Here is an 18483-nt window from a genome sequence, read left to right as displayed (position 1 = left end):
TATGCCGTGAGACATGCTCAAAGAGCAACCAAGCCTTCTTCCAGAGTCCACAGCAGCCATTTTCTCCCATTCTACATCAGATTCTATTTTGAGTTAAGAATCTAAGCATTTCTCAACCTCTTACACTCCGGGGTCGAACTGGCTTTATCCTGGTCTTCAAAGATAGAATGATGCTCAGCACCCATGAAGATCTGGGGAAGAAGCAATGCCTCATTTGGTTGTGCATTTGCGATGCAGATGTCCAAAAGGACGAAAGTCGTTGCCTTTCCGGCGTCCGATGACTCGGCCCTAATTCCTCCGAAGTCGGTGAGACTCTTTCTTTCAGGTGAACTCGGGAACCGGAGGGGCATTCGGTGCTGGCCAAATGGCCTAGACGACGAACCAGAGATGAAACTTTACTTATCGTGTTCGATATTCTCTAAGAGTGTCCCATTTTTCTTGTTTGCCCTCCCTCTCCTATTCCGCCTAATCAACACGGCGACTTTTTACACTCGGGTCAATCTTGATCTCGGTGAGACGGCCTCCAAGCATCCTATCGTAAGCTTCACCTTGCTACCCGAACAGGCAAGAGAGTCGCGGCCCATTCTGCGACCACCACGTGATGGTCAGGCAATGCAATGCAAGTATGTTTTGCATATTTGCGATATCTCAAGAGCTATTTTGCTCCGCTTCGACGTCTCGGCCGTACCATAGCGACCTCCACGTGATGGGTTGTCGATGCGACGCAAGTATGTCGTGCATCGTTTTGTTGACCGCTTTCTTCGTTGCTAACTGAGTCACGTGGAGATACGTCCAAAATCAAATACCAGTCGGCTCAGTATATATAATTATGAAGACTGGTCTACAACTCTCTGTCCATACTCTTGAGCCAAACCAAAACATAGACCAGTCGTCAGCACAAGAGGTCGGTACGTTGGTTCGCAAGGCCAACCTGGCTGTTCGTAATTTAGAAACGACAAGGTATTGAGTAAGTCTAGGAGTATGGTTTTGAGGTTATGACAACCACTCCTTGTTTCAGCATAGAATGTTTGTGTTTCTATCGAGTCTGTACGTGAATCCCTAGTGGTGACATTTCACAGCCCAGGAACATCGTGGAGTCCGGATATTTTCAGAAGCAAAATACCTAGGCGTGGTCAAAAGGCTCGGCGAAGAGAAGGCTAGGCGAAGATATACAAGCTGCTTTGGGGACGCTGACTTCGAAGAAGCAAATGAGAACTATCACTGAGGTAATTGGACAACTTGGATTGGTGGATTTGAGGTTGAAGCAGATGTGCGCCGGTGGCAGTGGAATCGCCCATGCAAGCCATCAACTGTGCAGTGAGTGTATAGCGTAATCAAGAAACTACCTTACGGTAGGTACTTCATAATATGGTTGTCAGTCAGAAGCTTCTCAAGGGCTGTCAAGTAAAGCAAATGGCTGATGATGAAGAAAATCAAGTGAGCAAAGCGTCTTGAGTAGCCCCCAAAGACTGCATATACAATACCTACTTTCCATGATTTCACGCAGCTCTGTCTTCCGTTGAATGAACGACCATCGATGTTTGTTGATTTGCCGACCATGAAGGTTAGAGTCGGGAGATTCGCAAGGTGGTGGCTTGTCGGAGCTGTGAGGCCCAGGGGACCCAATCGCAGAGCTAGCAACCTTGGCGGTTTCGCTGACATAATCACAGGGAACCCCCACGCTCTCCCGCCCAACCCCGACCACCCCAGATCCAGATGCACGGCGCGTGGTCATCGACTCCGTTCCCCATCTGAGTGGATGACGGGGTGATCTTGTGAACGCAGCACATGATTGCTTGTCTCCCGCCTCAAGACATACGACGCAAACTCAACCTCGTTCGAAAGCCCTCGTGCCCGACAGCACCCTTGGCTCGGAGTCAGTGTTATTGTTGTTCAGCATTGAACGTGACTGGCCGGTTCATCTGCACCCGAAGGTCCGACGAATGGAGGGCTGAATTAGGTCTCGAACGGCGACAACCCCGATACTCGGCCGGCCTGCGGTCTGGCCTTCTTCGACAACGCATTGCCTTCTTGCGTTCATAACACATCGAACCGATCAAAAAAGATTCAACGCGACGTGCTTCGACCGCCCAGCTGAAGCCTCGGACGAACTGTGCGCCAACTCGCTGCTGGACGCCGATAAAGCCGAGAGTCGCAAACAGCCATGATGGATCGTATCAGAGAATACCTGGGGAAATCCAACAAGCCGGATCGCGAGGAATATGAGCCTCTAGCTGAAGAGGGTCGGGAACAGGAGGGCGCCGCGTTGCTGGATGGTCAAGATGAGGTCCCGTTCTCCTGGACTGAGTACCTGATGTTCGCATGGTTGGGAATGGCCATGTTATGGGCATGGTACGACACAACTCCTCTTCCTCCTTTCTATGGCCCTTTCTAACGATGTATCACAGGAACATGTTTCTCGCCGCTGCCCCCTACTTCCAAGTCCGCTTCCAATCCGACGTCTGGATCGAACAAAACTTCCAATCCGCAATCCTCACCGTCTCGACCTTGACGAACCTCACGGCGATGCTTATTCTCACAAACATTCAATACTCCGCCTCCTACCCCTTCCGCATCAACCTCGCCCTGATACTCAACACAGTCATCTTCTCCCTCTTGACCGCCTCTACCTCCATGTTCCTCGACATCTCACCCGGCGCCTACCTCGCCTTCATCTTGCTCATGGTTGCCTCCAGCTCATGGGCCACAGGCCTGATCCAAAATGGCGCCTTCGCCTTCGCCGCCTCGTTCGGTCGCCCGGAGTATATGCAGGCCCTGATGGCCGGTCAGGGCGTCGCTGGCGTGCTTCCGCCGATCGCACAGGTCATCACTGTTCTCGCGGTCCCCGAGAAAGAGAGCGCCGACGCCGCGGACGCGATACAATCGTCCAGCTCCTCGGCGTTCGTGTACTTCCTCGCAGCCGTCGCCGTCTCCGTTTCTGCGCTGGTAGCCTTTATCCCGCTCGTCCGCCGCCACAACCACATCGTCGAAAGTCGTATGGTCGAACAGATGGCCGAGTCGCTCACCTCTGTGCAGGAAGCGGAGCGAGCCGCCCGGAAGATTGTCTCGCCCCTCCAACTCCTGAAGAAGCTTCACTGGCTGGCGGGGGCCATCTTCATGTGCTTTTCCGTCGCTATGTTCTTCCCCGTGTTCACCGGCAAGATTATCTCCGTCCGCTATCCGGGCGACGAAAACTCTCCTGCCGGGGCCCTGTTCCGCCCTGCCGCCTTCATCCCGCTGGCGTTTTTCGCCTGGAATCTGGGCGACTTGTCCGGCCGCATGGCCACTATCCTCCCGTTCTCCCTTCGTCACCGCCCCGCGGCCCTGTTCGGAGTCAGTCTCGCTCGTCTAGGCTTCTTGCCATTGTATCTGCTCTGTAACATAGGAGGCCGCGGCGCGGTGATTAGCAGCGACTTCTTTTACCTGTTTGTCGTCCAGTTCTTATTCGGTCTGACGAACGGGTGGTTGGGCTCGAGCTGCATGATGGCAGCCGGTGAGTGGGTTGAAGATAGCGAGCGCGAGGCCACTGGCGGATTTATGGGATTGTGTCTCGTGGCCGGTCTGACGACTGGCAGTCTTCTCAGCTTCACAGCCGCTGGAATTTAAGTGCACATTTGGCGTCTGGGTTAATGCATCGTTAGGACTGGAGTTTGTTTTGGGATTATGCATGAGACAGATAATGACTATTGATATCAACATAGAAACGTTTTCTCCGCCCCTTGCTTCACGAACGGCATCGGGTCTTGGTAAGCATCCAGAAGAAAACATGTAGGCCTATCGAATACATCAGAATATTCCATATAGGACATCAGTCGCGTCTAAGTCGTCCACCTTGGGCGGGTCCTCATCGTCGCGGAACTCCCGATACCACTCCAAGATCTGTGGAATCGTATCAAAAACCCACGATGAGAAATCGCAATGCGTCACATATGTGTACCTCCACTCCCACTCCTCCTCATCCTCGTCCTCTTCCCGCTCCCGCCGGCAGTACACAGCGCAAAAAGTCCCCTCCTCGCCCCCGTCCCCCAACTCCCAACCGCCGGCAACCTCCCAAGTCCGATCCAAACCGCTCATGATCTCCTCGGATTTCCTTACAGTCTCCGCCGCCTTACGTCCGTGGTCCCCCCAGCCTTGAATTCTATCCCTCAGGCCCCAAAACAAAAACGACGCGTAATCCTTCGGTAAACCGGGCTCGTCCACGGAATCGACAAACCCCGCCAGCGTCCTCACCTCCGCGGGAATCTCTATCGTTCCCCTCACCTCCTCCCGACACTTGGTCTTCAGCGCAGAGAGCACAGCGTCGAAATACTCGTCCCACCACTCTTGTCTTCTCTCCCCCGCGAGACCGCGAGAGACGGTAACACCGTCGAGACCGAGTCTCTCCGCCAGAGCGTCATACCGCTCCAGCACGTCCCCCGGCGCGGCGATGCCCAGCTCTTCGAAGTCCTCCTCGTCCGCGCAGACGAGCTCTCGTAGGCTGCTCATGCGGAGCTGTTCCACGTCGTCCGCCCCCGCGTCTGCGTCCTCGTCCGGTTCCGCGCTGGCGATGAAGGGGACGTAGACCTCGAGGATCTTGCGGTTTCGGGAGGCGACGTGGGCGCGGTAGGCGTCGAGGGCGGATTTGATTTCGTCTGGTGAGGACAACATGGTGTTGTGTTTGAGATGTGATGTTTCTGTATATGTGTGAACGAGACTTCCCGTTTGACGGGTTGAGCGAGGCAAATTCTGTAAGTTGGTTGCTGTTGCTGTGCCGTTGGTTCCGGAATGGGACCATGAGAGTGGACACCCGTCTTAACTTGCCAATTTAACTGATGGTTGCCTAGATACTCGGATGGTAATCCAGCAGATACTTTTGTTGGTTCAGGGCCGCCTTCGCAGCTAGACAAGATGGTTAGGTACCAAGTGCGTAGACCTCACGATTACTTTGGTGTCTACAGCCAATATGCTGGTCAAGACTCATGCGGTTCACTTCGTCTCGCCAGCCAACACTCGAATGAATTTTGCAATGAATGAACTACGAGAACAGATCAACGAGTTGAACGATTCAAATGCAAACGTAAACGCCTATGGGTATATGGGACTCTATGCATGTCCTCTCTAAGCCACCCTTTCGCCAAATATCCAAATTTGATGCTCCAGCCCATGCTCGATCCCCCCAAAAGAAGCGCAAACAATATTCAAACAAAATCAGTCACCGGACTTTCCTTCGCGGAGATCTCCTGAGCTCCTCCACCTCCTCACGCGACAAAATGATACTCTCCTCCCTCTCTTCCTCCCCGCCCATCAACTGTTCCTCGCCAATCCACCCAGCCTCGAACGCGAATCTCACAACGTCAGCGGCACAGCCGAACGCCGGTACCCCGGCCTTTGCTTCGGGATCCAGGTACTTCCACAGCTCCTTGGTCGCCTTCTTGAACTCTGCGACGTCCTTCTTGTCGCCCTTGAACCCCTTGATCATGTACTGGTACAGATAGGCTAACCACAAAACGTTCGTGTACGGCACGTATACGTCCCACGACAGGGGCTCGCCGTCGGCTGCTTTGGGATACGGCGACTTGTGTGCTGTTGGTGGGAGACAGCCGCGCTCGCCACGGATGAGGAAGGACCGCATTTGGCGGTAGACCTTGCACTGCGGCGCATGAGTGCTGGTGAAGATGCCGAGTTCCTTCTCAAGGTCGAGCGCGATAGGCTCAGACTCGTCGATATTGAGGTCTTCGGCTCGAGAAAGGCCATAGTCAAGAATCGTGATGTCGAGTCCCGAGTACCCAAAATAGGGTCCCTCCTTGCTCCGATCACGGGTCCGGGGCTCTTCGCTTTGCCGTATGCAGAGATTGCCCTCGTGCAGATCGCGGTGCTGTCCCAATTAGTCAACCGTACCTAAGCGCATAGGGGCGAAAATACCTCGAAACAGCTCATTTCTTCGGCCCTGGCCAGAGCAATGGCAACGAGAAAGAAGATATCCCACAGCTGACTCGAATCCGCCAGCTCAAAGTCCTCGAGTGCTGTTCCGGCATCGCCAAGCTCTACGACCAAGAAAACTGTGTCTGCAAGATATCGGCTCGGGCTCGGGTAGAACTGGAGTCTATCCGGATCCTTGCGCTTCATCTTTCGGTGAAAGGCCTGGTGCGTTTCCAGCAGACATTTCGGGGCCTTTCCTTGCACGAGGTAGCGCTCTTTGTACACGACGAACCCCGGAATGTCAGCAAGCCACTCGGAGATGCGCAGCTCTCCCCGCATGTCATCCTCCGAATGGGGCTCCTCGTCGACGAGGCCGGACCGCTCCTGTGCCTTGGTCTGCGGCTTGATTGGCGATTCAAGACGGATGCACTTGATGATGCTGGTGCCGCGCTCATTCCTGACGCGATAGACCTCTGCATACGAAGCCTCGGCAATCTTCTCGATTGTGTCTCCCGGCGGGCAGACTTCGTCCCAGGTGAGGATGCGGTAGTCCGGCTTGGGTTCTTCTTGTGACTCTGGAACCCGAGTCTCTGGAGTGGTCGCTCTCACGGCCTTCGTGGAAATTGGAGTTTTCGCTTTTGGTGTTGTCGGCCTGACCGGTTTGGGGGATTCCTTCACTTGTTTCTTCGGAGATAAAGCCTGCCGCCTTGGGGAGACTGTCTTTGTTGCTTTGGGCGGTGATTCCACCACAATCGAGCCAAAATCCCTCGAAAGTTCATCTTCGGAGGAGTCGTATTCGGCTCCAAGCGCAACGGCGTCAAGTTTCTCGGTGATTCTGATGATCGAATCGTCGTCGGAATCCACGGCCACTGCTACTGTTGTCTTGGGCTTCCGTACTGGACTTTGCGGCAGTTCGCCAAATAGGCGCCGTGCCTTTGACTTTGTCGAGGCCTTGCCATACGTTCGAGTCGCTACAGTCCGCGCCATTCTGCTTGTTGTGTGTTATTCCAGCTTTTGGGGATTCCGAGCAAACTCGCTTCTTCCAGCGCAAGACACCGCAATGACCGTCGTCACCAATGTTGATCGGATTCATGCGGTTGACCAGACAACACCGGCGAAGACGGAAGCGACGTAACTCCGCAGCCGCTGAAGACCCACTAGGACCCGCCAAGCTGGCTCGACCGCATTCGGGCGAGTTATGTGGGGCACGGTTCATTAACCCCAGCTTCCAGAAGAAGCCACTTGACTGGCTGACGACTGGCTTAATTTCGCCTTCTCGTTGGCGATACCTCCTCACAAGCTCGCAGCTTCACTGTCTGCTAGTCTTGCGTCCTCGACAACCCAACGCAGTCAGCCAGCCAGCCATCCCCGACCGCAACCATGGCCGACTTCATCAATGGCCTCTTTGGAGGCGCCAAATCCTCCGCCTCTCCTGTTCCCAGCGGTGATTCTGGTATGTCTTCCTCAATTGCTTCCTCTAGATGTCAAAGCTTCACCCTCGTCGTCTTCCCCTCAGCACCCACATTTCCACCTCCTCAAACTGACGCAATTCTCTACCACGCACAGATTTCGCAGACTTCGCCGGCGCACCTGATCCGTCTCCTACCGGTGCTTTCACAGCTGCCCCCGGCGGCGCGAGCCTTGCTGGTGGCGCCCCCGAAGCCACTGCCCGTCCCTACACGAAATGGTACAACATCCACGAGCGTCACTCCCTGAGCGAGTTCAAGCTTGAGGGAGCTATTCTCGCCGTCAGCGCCATTATTCTTCTGCTGCACCTCTTCGGCTCGCGTCTGAACCGCAAGAAGGCCAAGGCCTGGGCCACTGCTCACGCGTCGACCTTGAGGGGCGAGTTCGCGTCTGTCGGCTTCGACCCCAACCCGACCGTCGACAGCGATCCCAAGGATACCCAGGGTATCTTGCGCGAGAAGTCCCTCTTTGAGTTCGCCAGCTACGGAACCGGTCGCCAGAATGTCGCGTTCATGGATGTCAAGTTGACGCTCACCAAGCGCTTCAACCCGGCCCTGGGCCTTGTCGAGTCCGTCTCCAGCTTCTTCATGGACGCTGTTGAGACCCCCCACGACTCCATGGAGGCTGTCATCTACCCCTTCGACGGCAAGGAATCCCTCACTGTCCCCGCTGTCCCCGGCACCCACGAGCTGCGCAGCAAGGAGAACAAGAGCACCTACGACAACTTCGTCTGGGCCGTTGTCTCCAAGGAGCGCATGAAGCAGGTTCGCGACGATCGCTACGACGTCTCCATCACCTTCACCAAGGACCACAACAAGCTTCCCAACTGGCTCACCGTTATGAGCGAGAGCGCCGAGATCACCGAGCAGCTCCTGACCCCCGAGCTCATCAAGGCCGTGGAGACTGCTGGCGATGCCCTGGACTACCTCATTGTCTCCGACCAACCGATTGAGAAGCCCACCACGTGAGTCCAAAATGCTGTGCCGCAAACCCCATGTTTCATTGCTGACAATATTTACAGCCTGGAGGAGACCACCCCCCGCAAGCGCGTCTTCCTGCGCTACCGCCTGCCGTCCAACAACAACTACGACTCCCTGTTGCCTCTGTTCGAGTACTTCGTCCGCATCCCCGACCTCCTCGTCTCGGGCGCCCACTTCCGCCCCGAGGTCCTGCGCAAGGTCCGCGTCGTTCGTGAGGAGACCATTGCCCAGATCAAGAAGGCTGCCGAGGCCGAGAAGGCCGAGGAGCGTGCCGTCGAGCGCGAGAAGCAGAAGAAGGCCAAGCGCGACGCCGAGCTCGGCGCCCTCGATGCCAAGGCCCAGAAGAAGTACCTCGAGAGGGAGCGCGAGCGCGAGCAGAAGAAGAGCATGAAGAAGCAGACCATGCGTGGTTGAGCGGCTCTGCCAAACAGTTTCCTACCTTATATAACGTTCCGACGAGAAGATCATGTCTTATGTATCTTATCTGGGTAACAGCGGCAAATGGGGGGTCGGCGGTGTCTATATCACGATTTAGGCGGGTCACGGATGAGGTTGTATAGTACATTCACCATGAAGAAAAGCGAACGGGGAGGCAAACAGCATGTGTATGTTGTGTTGTGTCAATTATAACTTAATAAGCTTCACTTTCATCTCTGGGCCGAGCATCGCTCATGTTCATCATCACATGTCATCCTACTTGTCCTGGGACAGAATACCCTCCACCCGCTTCACCTTGTCCTCGGCAGACTGCTTCTTGTCCGTCCTGTTCATCGTTAACCAAACCAAACCCCCCTAACGCCTTAAACACAAAGAAACATACCTTGAGCCAACACGCATCGAAGACTGGATCCTGACCACACCGCTCTGGTGGACGAGGGAATGCGCCTGTCCGATGACGCGGAAGACGTCGTCCCAGCTCCCCTCTTTGACGGGAAATCGTCAGTCTACCGTGCGAGCAAGACGAGCAAGACGAGCAAGAGAGGGAGAGAAGAGAACAGATGAGGGGAAGAGGGGAAAGGCGGTTTTGCCAGAAAAACTCACCGACGGTCGTGCCGGCCGAGTGCATCGTGTACTTGAGCCCGCTGGCCTTGAGGAGGCGCTGGACCTGCGCGACCTCGGCCGCGACGGAGACGCTGCCGGTGCCGACGGGGATGAGGCAGAAGTCGGCGTAGGCGGCGGCCGGGGTGGGGATGTTGGAGTAGTCCGTGGTTGTTGACGACGACATTGTGTCACGTTCTTGTTCGAAGGCCAAGGGTTTCTTCCTAGCTGTTGGACTGTGTATCTATCCGATGTTGAATGACAATCGCTTCTCCGGGCTCTAAATATAGATGGTTGAGGTTGAACTGGACAGAAACGGAAGCGCATGTACGTTATGTCGTGACTCTGCAGCTGCCGGAGCTTTGGCGTTTTGTCCAATGATGCAATGGGCGGTGGGGTTTATCTGCGCTTATGCCAACGAGGGGTCACCAACTTCACGTTTCCATTATCACATATTACGGAACCCAAAAGTCACACATCCCAAAAGTCACAAATTCTGTAATGTAGGTCTAAGATATGATTCGATCATGGTTTGTGGTATTTTCGACCAAGGCGTGACCGCGGTCAATGCCAAGGTGAACTATTCTGATGTATCCTACTTGGTTTTGTCGTAGCCCGAACTGCGGGCTTTTGTGTTCCTGAATACACATTCCTCCCAATATCGCGGGGACAAACCTCCCGCTTGAAAAAAGGCCGTCAAACATTTCCCTGTTCCTGCCGACGTGTCGGCCCAAAAACGCCATCGCTATGCAGTAAATAACACAAGAGGGTAACAGATTTTTCTCATGTCCCCAAGATTTCCCGATCCGGAAACCAGCATAGGCTTCGAACTTTCACACGCTGACCACAACTCATCGCCTTATGTCATCTGTTTAGAACAGGAAGACGGCAGCGGCGAGGAACGCGACAAGCGCGCCGGTCTCCATACCGGGCGCCCGACCGCCGAGGTTGGCGCTGCTGCTCGCCGTGGCGCTGTTGCTGCTGCTGCGCCCAGTGATCTCGGAGGACGACAGGCCGTTGAGGTTGTCGGCGGCATCGATGGCCGGGCCCTTGTCGAAGAAGTCGACGAGGACGAAGGTAGGCTTCTTGCCCCACTGTGTTGTACACGTCTGGGCGTGCAGACCAAGGTTGCCGGCGGTGGAGGTGCTGGCAGAGTTGGTGGTTTCGATGTCGCTGACGTCCGGGATGAGGATGTCGGCGGCGAGAGTCTGGTACTGGAAGTGGTTCATGAGGGGAAGCATGTTGGCAGAGACGGCCGCGGAGGCGGAGGCGTAGTTGGAGGGGCGGTCGATGGTGCAGTTGAAGCCCGAGGCGGAAGTGACCTCATAGTGCGTCTCGAAGACGTAGGAGAACTCGGGGAGGAGGTAGGGGTAGGTCGAGTCGGCGGTGATGGAGGCGACGAAAGTGACCAGGCGAGTGTCGGCCGAAATCATGCTCTGGAGAGTAGGCCAGTTCGAGGTCGCGGATGCGGTCGAGGGCTTGTAGCCGTACTTTGAGATGCCGGACGACTCGAAGACCTTGCCGAAGACGGAGGCGGCCTGGTTGTCCGAGTTAACCAGGAGGATGGTGACGACATCGTTGGTGTGAACATCCATCCAGGCCTTGATGGAGGAGAGCCAGTTCTCAAGAGTGCCGGCATCGAGGAGGGAACAGGTGGTATGGCAGAGCTGGAGGGTGGTGCCGCCGGACGTGCTGTTGACGGTGTGGACCTGGGCCTGGAGGAGACGGAGGCCGGAGTTGAGGGCAACGGTAGCGTTGTAGTACTGGTTTCCGGCGATGGAGTTCGAGGTGCTTGCGTCGCGAAGGAAAGCGCTGTCGTGAGCGCCCATGTGGGTGATGTTGTTGTACTTGCGACTGCAGAGCTCTGGAGAGTTGTTGCAAGCTGTTGTTGAGTTGGATGAGGACTCGGCGGCGTTGGAGGTTGTGTTTACGGCGTCGGAAACTGTTGATGAGGTGTCTGAGGGGAGAGCGTGTACGGCGGCAGTCGTCGCGAGCAGGGCCGCGAAGGCGTTGCGGAGTGAGACCATCTTGAGTGTTGTGTTGTGTGTTTTGTCCAAAGACTCAACCGGCCTAGAACCTCTGACTTGTTCTCAAAAACAGGACCCTTCCCTACTCTTTTATGGACTTGGTCGATGAGCGTCCCGACGATCTTTCTGGGCCAAGCACCACAACGAGGAGGTTGGCTTGCAGTGGAAACAAGAAAATGTGAGGCGGAGGAGGGTCAGGATACCACCAGGTGAGGTAAAGCAAGACAAGGGTATCAGTAACTAATGATGAAAGGCTATCCTCAAAGGAAAAGAACACAAGCAAGATAATACTGCGAGCCGGGAAACTGAACGCGAGGTGCGGTGCCGGATCCCCAGTCTTAATATGGATGACAGGAGAGGGAGCATCCTCGCAAGGCCAGGCTAAGGCTGGCAGGATGTGGTGTGTGGTGTGGCCCCCCTTGCCGCTCCTTTCCACACCTTACGTATCCCCCCGATGGAGCATCTTGGGGCTTGGGTTTCCCATTCGCCGTGGGCAGCGAATATCAGACAAAGTGCTGGTGCTGCGGCTCGTTTTGCGCAAGGTAGTATAGTATGGTAGCGTGCCTTGAAGATGTGCAGGTTCGGGTGCAGTGTCCTTGGACCCTGTTGGTTGCGCGGCCCCCAGTCCGTCACCCCGTCGTCGGGTGGGTCTCCGGGCTTGTGGGCGGGCTGCATGGCGGCATGGCGCAGTCGCGGGTTCGGTAGGTACCTACCTACCTACCTACCAAGGTGCTAGGTACTGCTGCCAAACCGCCTCTCAACCACTTTATTTTCTTGATTGTCCCTGTTGCAGTGTGGTTTCTGCTAAGCTTAGCGGCATGTCACTCGCTCTAATTGTCTCACGACCTGCCTGACTTACTTCGTCGTTCTGGAAGAACCAGAGCCGAAAGAATAGACGGAATACGATACAAGTCTCAATCTCACCTCTCGGACTTGCACAGCCACTGTCGTGCGTGCATAGAAGTCGTAGGCAGGCGTCCGTCAGCAGAGAACGGAACGTGCAGCGCGTTCGAGGACGTTTTACCCACTCGGGCTGACCACCGAGCACATCACATCACTCCGGCACTTGGTAATCGTTCTGGGTGACATCCCTAGCCCCGAATCAATGCCCGTCGCAACGCAGATCCGGCAGTGGACGACACAACGGCTTCATCAAGAGTGCTCCAAGGTGCTTTAACGTGGTCTTTGGCGTCGCGTAGTAACGCCCCCCGTCAGTCTGTCCAACGACGAGTTAAAGTGACACACGAGCATGCGACATCGAACAGACTACCATCGACCAAGGAAAAAAAAAAAAGAGACGACTATTTGCTCCACGGACTTGAGACAGTCCCAGCTAAAGAGGCGATAGGAAGTGACGGCGCTCGATGTCCGCTTGATGTCTCAAAGTTCAAAACCTGGACGAGGCACCCTAGGCGACGGACCTCCTCCATGGCTGTCCCTCCCACGTTGTCCCCTCGAGAGATGCCCGAAGATGGAAAAAACGGGCAACGAGAGACTTGACAGTTGCACCATTTCTTGGCCCAAGCACACCCACACCGGGCCCTTGCTTGACTTCCCGTCGTCACTCTTGACTTCCCGCCCTCGCTTCTTCGGCGAGCCACTACCGACCGAGCCTCGATGAAAAAAAAGCATAAACGACGACAGCCAACACTAGGCGACCAGCGCGGGCTTCTGTTTCCCTCCAACATGGCGATGACGTACACTATCTACACCGTTGGGCGTTGGCCGGCGATCACTGATGGACCGACCGAGAACAAGCGCGGCAAGTGACTGTTTCCAACCCAACCTTGTTGTTCCTTCAATTAATCCTGGTGAGGTTCTATTCTATCCATTCACAGAGCCAGTTGCAAAAATACGGGAGGTTGTGGTAGCATGTTTCCAGCCTCTGTACAGAGTATCGCGCCGATCAATAGTTGACCTCGCAACATACCGCCTCGACTGGCTGACTCGCGTGGCTGTTTTGTTTTGTTGTCTCCGTTGCCGCGAGCGATCGCGGTTGCCCAGCCGTCCAGCCCAGTATTATTCCAAGGTTAAGCTGCAAGCTTGCATCACACTGGAGAAGGAACAACGGGTACGGGTTCCAGTCGGCCGGCAGATACACCACGTACATTGAAAAAAATAGCAACAACAAAAAAAGAAGGCTTGCATCTCCAATCTTCTCTGAAGCAGCGAGCAATCTGACTGGTTGCCTCTTGCATGTGCAAAAGGAACACCAGCCACGAATCCCACGCCGTCCACAAACAAGCCGCAACCTCCTCCAAGATCCAACGACGATCATGAAAGCACTAGTCGGTACCAAACAATGGGATTCGACGAAACTCAGTGGGAACATCCAGCCATGTTCACAACTGAAAACCAGTTGAACACGACCCACGCCCCAGAACATCACCATCTGCCATCAGCACTTGCTGCACCACTGCTTCCCGTCTGACTTGATTGGATCCAATTCCGATGGAAAAAGGGAGGTTGAAGGTCTGAAGGGTGGAGTGGGGGACCCACACGCCGGGAAAGACCCTGCCACAGAAGATCGCCGCCGCCTTCCATGTTTCTATTTTTGACATTTTCCCGTGCCACCCGTCAGCGACGTACTTTTCGACCTCCTTTTTCGATGTCTCTTTTCCCCCATCACAACCTCATCGTGGTACGAATACCAGTCCAACTTGCCAGCCTTACGCCGTGCTACACAAAAGAAAACAAACTAGCATCTTGGCAAAAAGGCACAATACGATGGCCACGCAACCACCTACCTCTCTGACCCTCCCAAGGAAACCAATGAAACATGGCTCGAATGCGTTACAGACTTCTTCTTCGCAGGCGTCAGATAGCGCGCGAGCCGAAGAAGTACGGAAAAAAAAACGCAAAGACGTCGCGCGGGAAGGGCGTTGTCATCGTCGACAGGAGGGAGAAGGCGAAGAGAATCTGGATCACTAGTTCGAGGCGAAGCGACGAACCGTCGTCGTCACCCATCGTCACAAATCGTCGGTAGTCTGATCCGAACCGCTACTCAAAATGCGCACGACCTATCTCGCCCCTCCGCCACGTTCGTCCGTCGAAAATGGAGTTCCCATCTTCATGTCGCCATTACTGCACGCTGCATTTTGGGAACGCAATTGAGACAGACGTAGCGTGCCGCACGTGGCGATGTTGTTTTCCCATTCGTCGTCATCTCGAGTATCTCCAAGAGCGGCCCCTCGTATTATCCCAGAGGCAAAAAATTCGCTCTGAATAACTTCTCGCCTCGCGGTCTGGCCAGATCGGTATCGGCGCTCCGACGATTTCTTGTGCCCCCAATACCTTATGCGCTGAGCCTCCTTCGTCAGTGTCAGTCCCCATGTCACCCGACAGCCCACGGGCCCGGTAAACCGCGCCGCATCTCTGCGCCGGCACTTGCGCCCACATCCCTGTTCTTCTTTTGGAGGTCTGGACCGAACGGCCAGGACGGAACGAAGCAAGGTATCACGGGTTGCGGGCGGCTGTTGCTCTCCCCTCTGGCGAACGCCGAACCGCAGTTTATTCAATTACTAAGTCTAATGCCATGCGCCGCAGCGTGGCATAGTCGCGATTTACACGGGGGCAAGGAGGCGAGCAACGTCTGGGCGTCCCTGACGAACCTCTAGCGTCGCCATTGGTTCGGTCCCGCGTCCATTAAGCATACGTAAACCACGCTGCTAAGCCCGGCGCTCGGTACAATGCCATGGACCAGAAGTTTGAACTTCGGCGAAATAGAGAAAAGAAGAAACATACAGCTGAGTGGTCATCATTGTGGGGGAAAACCGACCAACCAGCCGCAGAGGGCCGCGTGCGATTTTCAGGGATGCCAAGCCACACCACACACACGTCGTTCGTCCTGCCATTTAGGATGCTATGCAGTGCTCGTATCGTGTTCAATGCTTTCAATGCCTCGTTGGATTATTCGGATGGGCTCTCTTCTGGTTTATCTAATTTGCATACGACTGAACCCTGGCGTGATCTTCAGTTTTTGTTTGTCATCATCATATCCGTGGTCCCCGCGACTTTTGCTCTAGGACCTCGGCTTTTGCTCCTTCTTCCTTTTTGCTCTCCTCGGTTTCTGGCTTATTCCGGGTCAGGCGCGAATCCAGACTCGGATCCGGCCGCTGCCTCCATGTCCTTGAGCGCCTTCTTGCCCTCCTCCGTCGTGGCGTCGATGATCTGCTCCTCGAGACTCAAGATGCCGGCCTGCCGTTCGTAATCTCGTTAGCCATCGCTTCATCAACATGTCATACACAGGGGATCTCCACATACCTCGCCAAGCTTGCCGACGATGTCCTCCGCCTCGTCGACCTTCATCTTGCCCAAGACCTCGTTGACCTTGTCCAGGCTGCCGCTCTCCAGCGCCGTCTGGAACTCGGGGCTGAACGCCTCGAAGATGGCGCGGCCCTCCTTGACCTCCGGGTCCTCGCTGTCCTTGGGCGGGATGGTAATCTTGATCTCCGTGCCGGGCTCGACGGCGTGCAGCTGGATCTGCTCCACGCCCTCGGGCTCGCTGGCCCTCTCCTTGACGATCTCCCGCGCGCGGTTCCTGATCTTGCCGTACGTGTCCTGCACGTCCTTGTAGAAGACGTCCTGCGCCTGGTGTCCCTTGGTCGTGATGCGCTTGAAGAACATGCCCACCCCGTCCTTGCCGAGCGCCCGGCAGTACTGCAGCAGCAGTGCCTGGTGCACGCACTGCCGGCAGAAGTCGTCCTTGCCCTCGAGCGCCGCGTCGAAGGCGAGGACGAGCAGGCCGTCCGTCTCCTTCTCCGTGAGGATCTGCGGGTTCTTGGACAGGTACGACAAGCTAGATGAGTAGTCGTCGGCCTTGATCTGCGCGAACTTCTGCGCGGCGGGCGTCGCCTCGATCTCCTCGTCGTCGCCGTAGATGTCACCGGAACTCTTGGGCGGGAGCGACTGCGTCATGTCGAAGTTGGGGTTGAGCAGCTCCGGCTTGCGCTCCGGCTCCTTGCCCTCCGACTTTGACTTGTTGACGTGCGAGCTGTCGAAGCCGGTGTGGATGCCCTCGCTCGTGATCTTGCGGCCCTCCTCCTTCTCGAGCTCCGCCAGCTTGGCCAGGAGCTCCTTCTGCAGGCCCTGCACCTTCTTGAGGTGTCCCTCGACGCCCTCCAGCATGCCCTTGTAGCGGTTCTCGGGCTTCTTCTCGTCGAGCTCCTTGTTGACCTGGTCGAGCAGCACGGCCATCATCTTGGAGAAGGTGGGCAGGGGCTCGGACTCGGCGTGGATGCCCTCGGGGCGCGGGGGCGGCTGGTCGTCCTCGGGCTTGCCGGCGGACTCCATGACGGCCTGGAAGGCGACCTCACCGGGGCTGCGGGTCTCGGCCTCGTCGGCGTGGGACTTGAGGGCGTCGAGGAGGGCGGATATGCGCTTCATGAGGCCATCGTTGATGATGCGCTCGTACTTGAGCGTCTCGATCTGGTGCTTGCGCTGGAGGCGTTCCTGGTGGATCTGGTTCTGCTTGGCGCGGATGAAGGAGCGCTTGTCGACGTTGGGGTGGACTTCGACGTCGGAATCGTCGCTGAGCTCCAGCGCGTCCTAATGTTGTTGTGGTTTGGTTAGCAGAGGGAGGGGTCGACCGCGACGGGAATTGACGGCGGCTTGAGCGGTGCTTACCCATTTACTGTAGTTGATTGGCATCGTGGCGGCTGTTTGACGATGCAAATCTGGGCCTCGATCGGTGAAGTTCAAATCGTTCTGGTTGTGACGTGTGGAATATTCTGGATGTTGCTTGACAATGGGTTGGCAGTTAGTGGTGAGCCACTACGGAGCATCACAAGAAAGTGCGGGGCATTATTACCCCGCCGTAGCACACGCCTGCTGGAGGGTGCGACCGCTCACATCAGCTATGAGGTCAGCAGGGACCTCGCAGCTACAATGAAGACGACCCGAAATCTTTCTTTCAATTTTCTTTTTCCACGTTTGCAACAAGTCGCTAGATACCAACATGCTTAAATAAGAACTCTACTTGCATCGAATCCCGGGTTTGCAGCAATTCCAGGCCGAACGTAACCCCTCTGGTTACTCAAGATCCTCACCCCTTCAACCACCGAATCGGTCGAAAAATGCGTATGCCCAAAAACCCAACAGCGAACGCGACTCCAGTCCCCATCAGACAGCAACCCGGTAGCAAAAGCAGATGCCCACGGACTACCCATATGCCTAGGCTCCGACGTACTCTCCAAAGAAGGCGCGTGATGCGTGACCACAACCACCGACCTATCCTCCGGTAGCTCGCGCAACTCTTCTTTCAGCCAAGAAACGTCCCCGAAGTGGGCCGCGTTGTGGACGTCGACGGTCCACCCCCCAATGTGCCTGAAATCCTTGACCTTGCCCTCGACCGCCTCTCTCGCCTCATCCGGGACCAGAGACCATAGAGTGCACCCCAGAACCGTGGCATCCGAGCCCGGAATGTCGAACCTGCCTCGGTGCAAGACCCGGAGCTTGGATCTCAGACACGGCTCGGCCTCGAGCTTTCGCGCCGTGGCGATTGTGGCCTCGTAGTCGAGGCCGTGGAACTCGTGGTTGCCGAGGACGAGGAGCACGCCGCCCTCAAAACGATCCGTCTGGCGACGAATGAATGCAAGGTATTCTTCGTAGTCGGCCAGGCTGCCGACATCCCCGGCAATCAATAAGTAAAGGGCCTCAACGGGGAAGTCGAATGTCGAGTATTGGCAGCCAAGTTCTAGGTGTAGGTCTGATATGTACTGGATGATGCCAGCCTTTGTTGACATTTTGAAATATTGTGTATGGTACCTGGGGTTGTCCTGGATCTTGATTTGACTCTGCAGCGACTCCGACCACAGTCAGGGCAAGGTCCTGCTCTTTGTTACCTTACCTAATCATGGGTCTTCTCGGATGGGCTTGCTCAACTTCGTGTCAAAGATATTCAAAGGATCTGAATGGGTCGTAACGCTCTAAAGATGCATATTCACGTGCGGTAGTGCCTTTGACACTCCACTTCAACTCCTCTTGGGAGTCATGAGACTAATACTATCATATGATACATACATTTCGCACACAGTATTTCGTAGTGAGTACAGGGTTGCAAAGAAAAGGCAGTT

The 18483-nt window shown here is 55.6% G+C and overlaps 7 protein-coding genes across 7 annotated transcripts; 2 read left to right on the top strand and 5 right to left on the bottom strand.

The window, feature by feature from the left end:
• Window positions 1–2164: 2164 nt before the first annotated feature.
• CkaCkLH20_08524 (nucleoside transporter family) lies at window positions 2165–3606 on the top strand (the record flags this gene model as incomplete). The annotated part of the gene is made up of 2 exons (XM_038891239.1): window positions 2165–2352; window positions 2409–3606. The coding sequence occupies 2 exons, from the start codon at window positions 2165–2167 to the stop codon at window positions 3604–3606; spliced, it is 1386 nt and encodes a 461-aa protein (XP_038743613.1).
• Window positions 3607–3786: 180 nt separating this feature from the next.
• CkaCkLH20_08523 (uncharacterized protein) lies at window positions 3787–4647 on the bottom strand (the record flags this gene model as incomplete). The annotated part of the gene is made up of 1 exon (XM_038891238.1): window positions 3787–4647. The coding sequence occupies one exon, from the start codon at window positions 4645–4647 to the stop codon at window positions 3787–3789; it is 861 nt and encodes a 286-aa protein (XP_038743612.1).
• A 544-nt stretch (window positions 4648–5191) lies between these two features.
• CkaCkLH20_08522 (uncharacterized protein) lies at window positions 5192–6885 on the bottom strand (the record flags this gene model as incomplete). Its single annotated transcript, XM_038891237.1, has 2 exons — window positions 5192–5854; window positions 5902–6885. 2 exons carry the CDS (start codon window positions 6883–6885, stop codon window positions 5192–5194), a joined length of 1647 nt encoding a protein of 548 aa, XP_038743611.1.
• Window positions 6886–7278: 393 nt separating this feature from the next.
• CkaCkLH20_08521 (uncharacterized protein) lies at window positions 7279–8759 on the top strand (the record flags this gene model as incomplete). The annotated part of the gene is made up of 3 exons (XM_038891236.1): window positions 7279–7351; window positions 7465–8329; window positions 8387–8759. 3 exons carry the CDS (start codon window positions 7279–7281, stop codon window positions 8757–8759), a joined length of 1311 nt encoding a protein of 436 aa, XP_038743610.1.
• A 279-nt stretch (window positions 8760–9038) lies between these two features.
• CkaCkLH20_08520 (cell wall biogenesis protein) lies at window positions 9039–9570 on the bottom strand (the record flags this gene model as incomplete). The annotated part of the gene is made up of 3 exons (XM_038891235.1): window positions 9039–9108; window positions 9166–9268; window positions 9387–9570. The coding sequence occupies 3 exons, from the start codon at window positions 9568–9570 to the stop codon at window positions 9039–9041; spliced, it is 357 nt and encodes a 118-aa protein (XP_038743609.1).
• Window positions 9571–10255: 685 nt separating this feature from the next.
• Window positions 10256–11410, bottom strand: CkaCkLH20_08519 (phosphoric diester hydrolase-like protein; the record flags this gene model as incomplete). The annotated part of the gene is made up of 1 exon (XM_038891234.1): window positions 10256–11410. One exon carries the CDS (start codon window positions 11408–11410, stop codon window positions 10256–10258), a length of 1155 nt encoding a protein of 384 aa, XP_038743608.1.
• Window positions 11411–15484: 4074 nt separating this feature from the next.
• Window positions 15485–18153, bottom strand: CkaCkLH20_08518 (hsp90 co-chaperone cdc37; the record flags this gene model as incomplete). Its single annotated transcript, XM_038891233.1, has 4 exons — window positions 15485–15607; window positions 15674–16957; window positions 17036–17067; window positions 17598–18153. The coding sequence occupies 4 exons, from the start codon at window positions 18151–18153 to the stop codon at window positions 15485–15487; spliced, it is 1995 nt and encodes a 664-aa protein (XP_038743607.1).
• Between the last annotated feature and the right edge of the window lie 330 nt (window positions 18154–18483).

Source organism: Colletotrichum karsti (assembly GCF_011947395.1).
Source record: "Colletotrichum karsti strain CkLH20 chromosome Unknown Scaffold28, whole genome shotgun sequence".
NCBI lineage: Eukaryota > Fungi > Ascomycota > Sordariomycetes > Glomerellales > Glomerellaceae > Colletotrichum > Colletotrichum karsti.
Note: the sequence above shows the minus strand (reverse complement) of the source record. Positions and strands in the feature narration are given on the sequence as shown.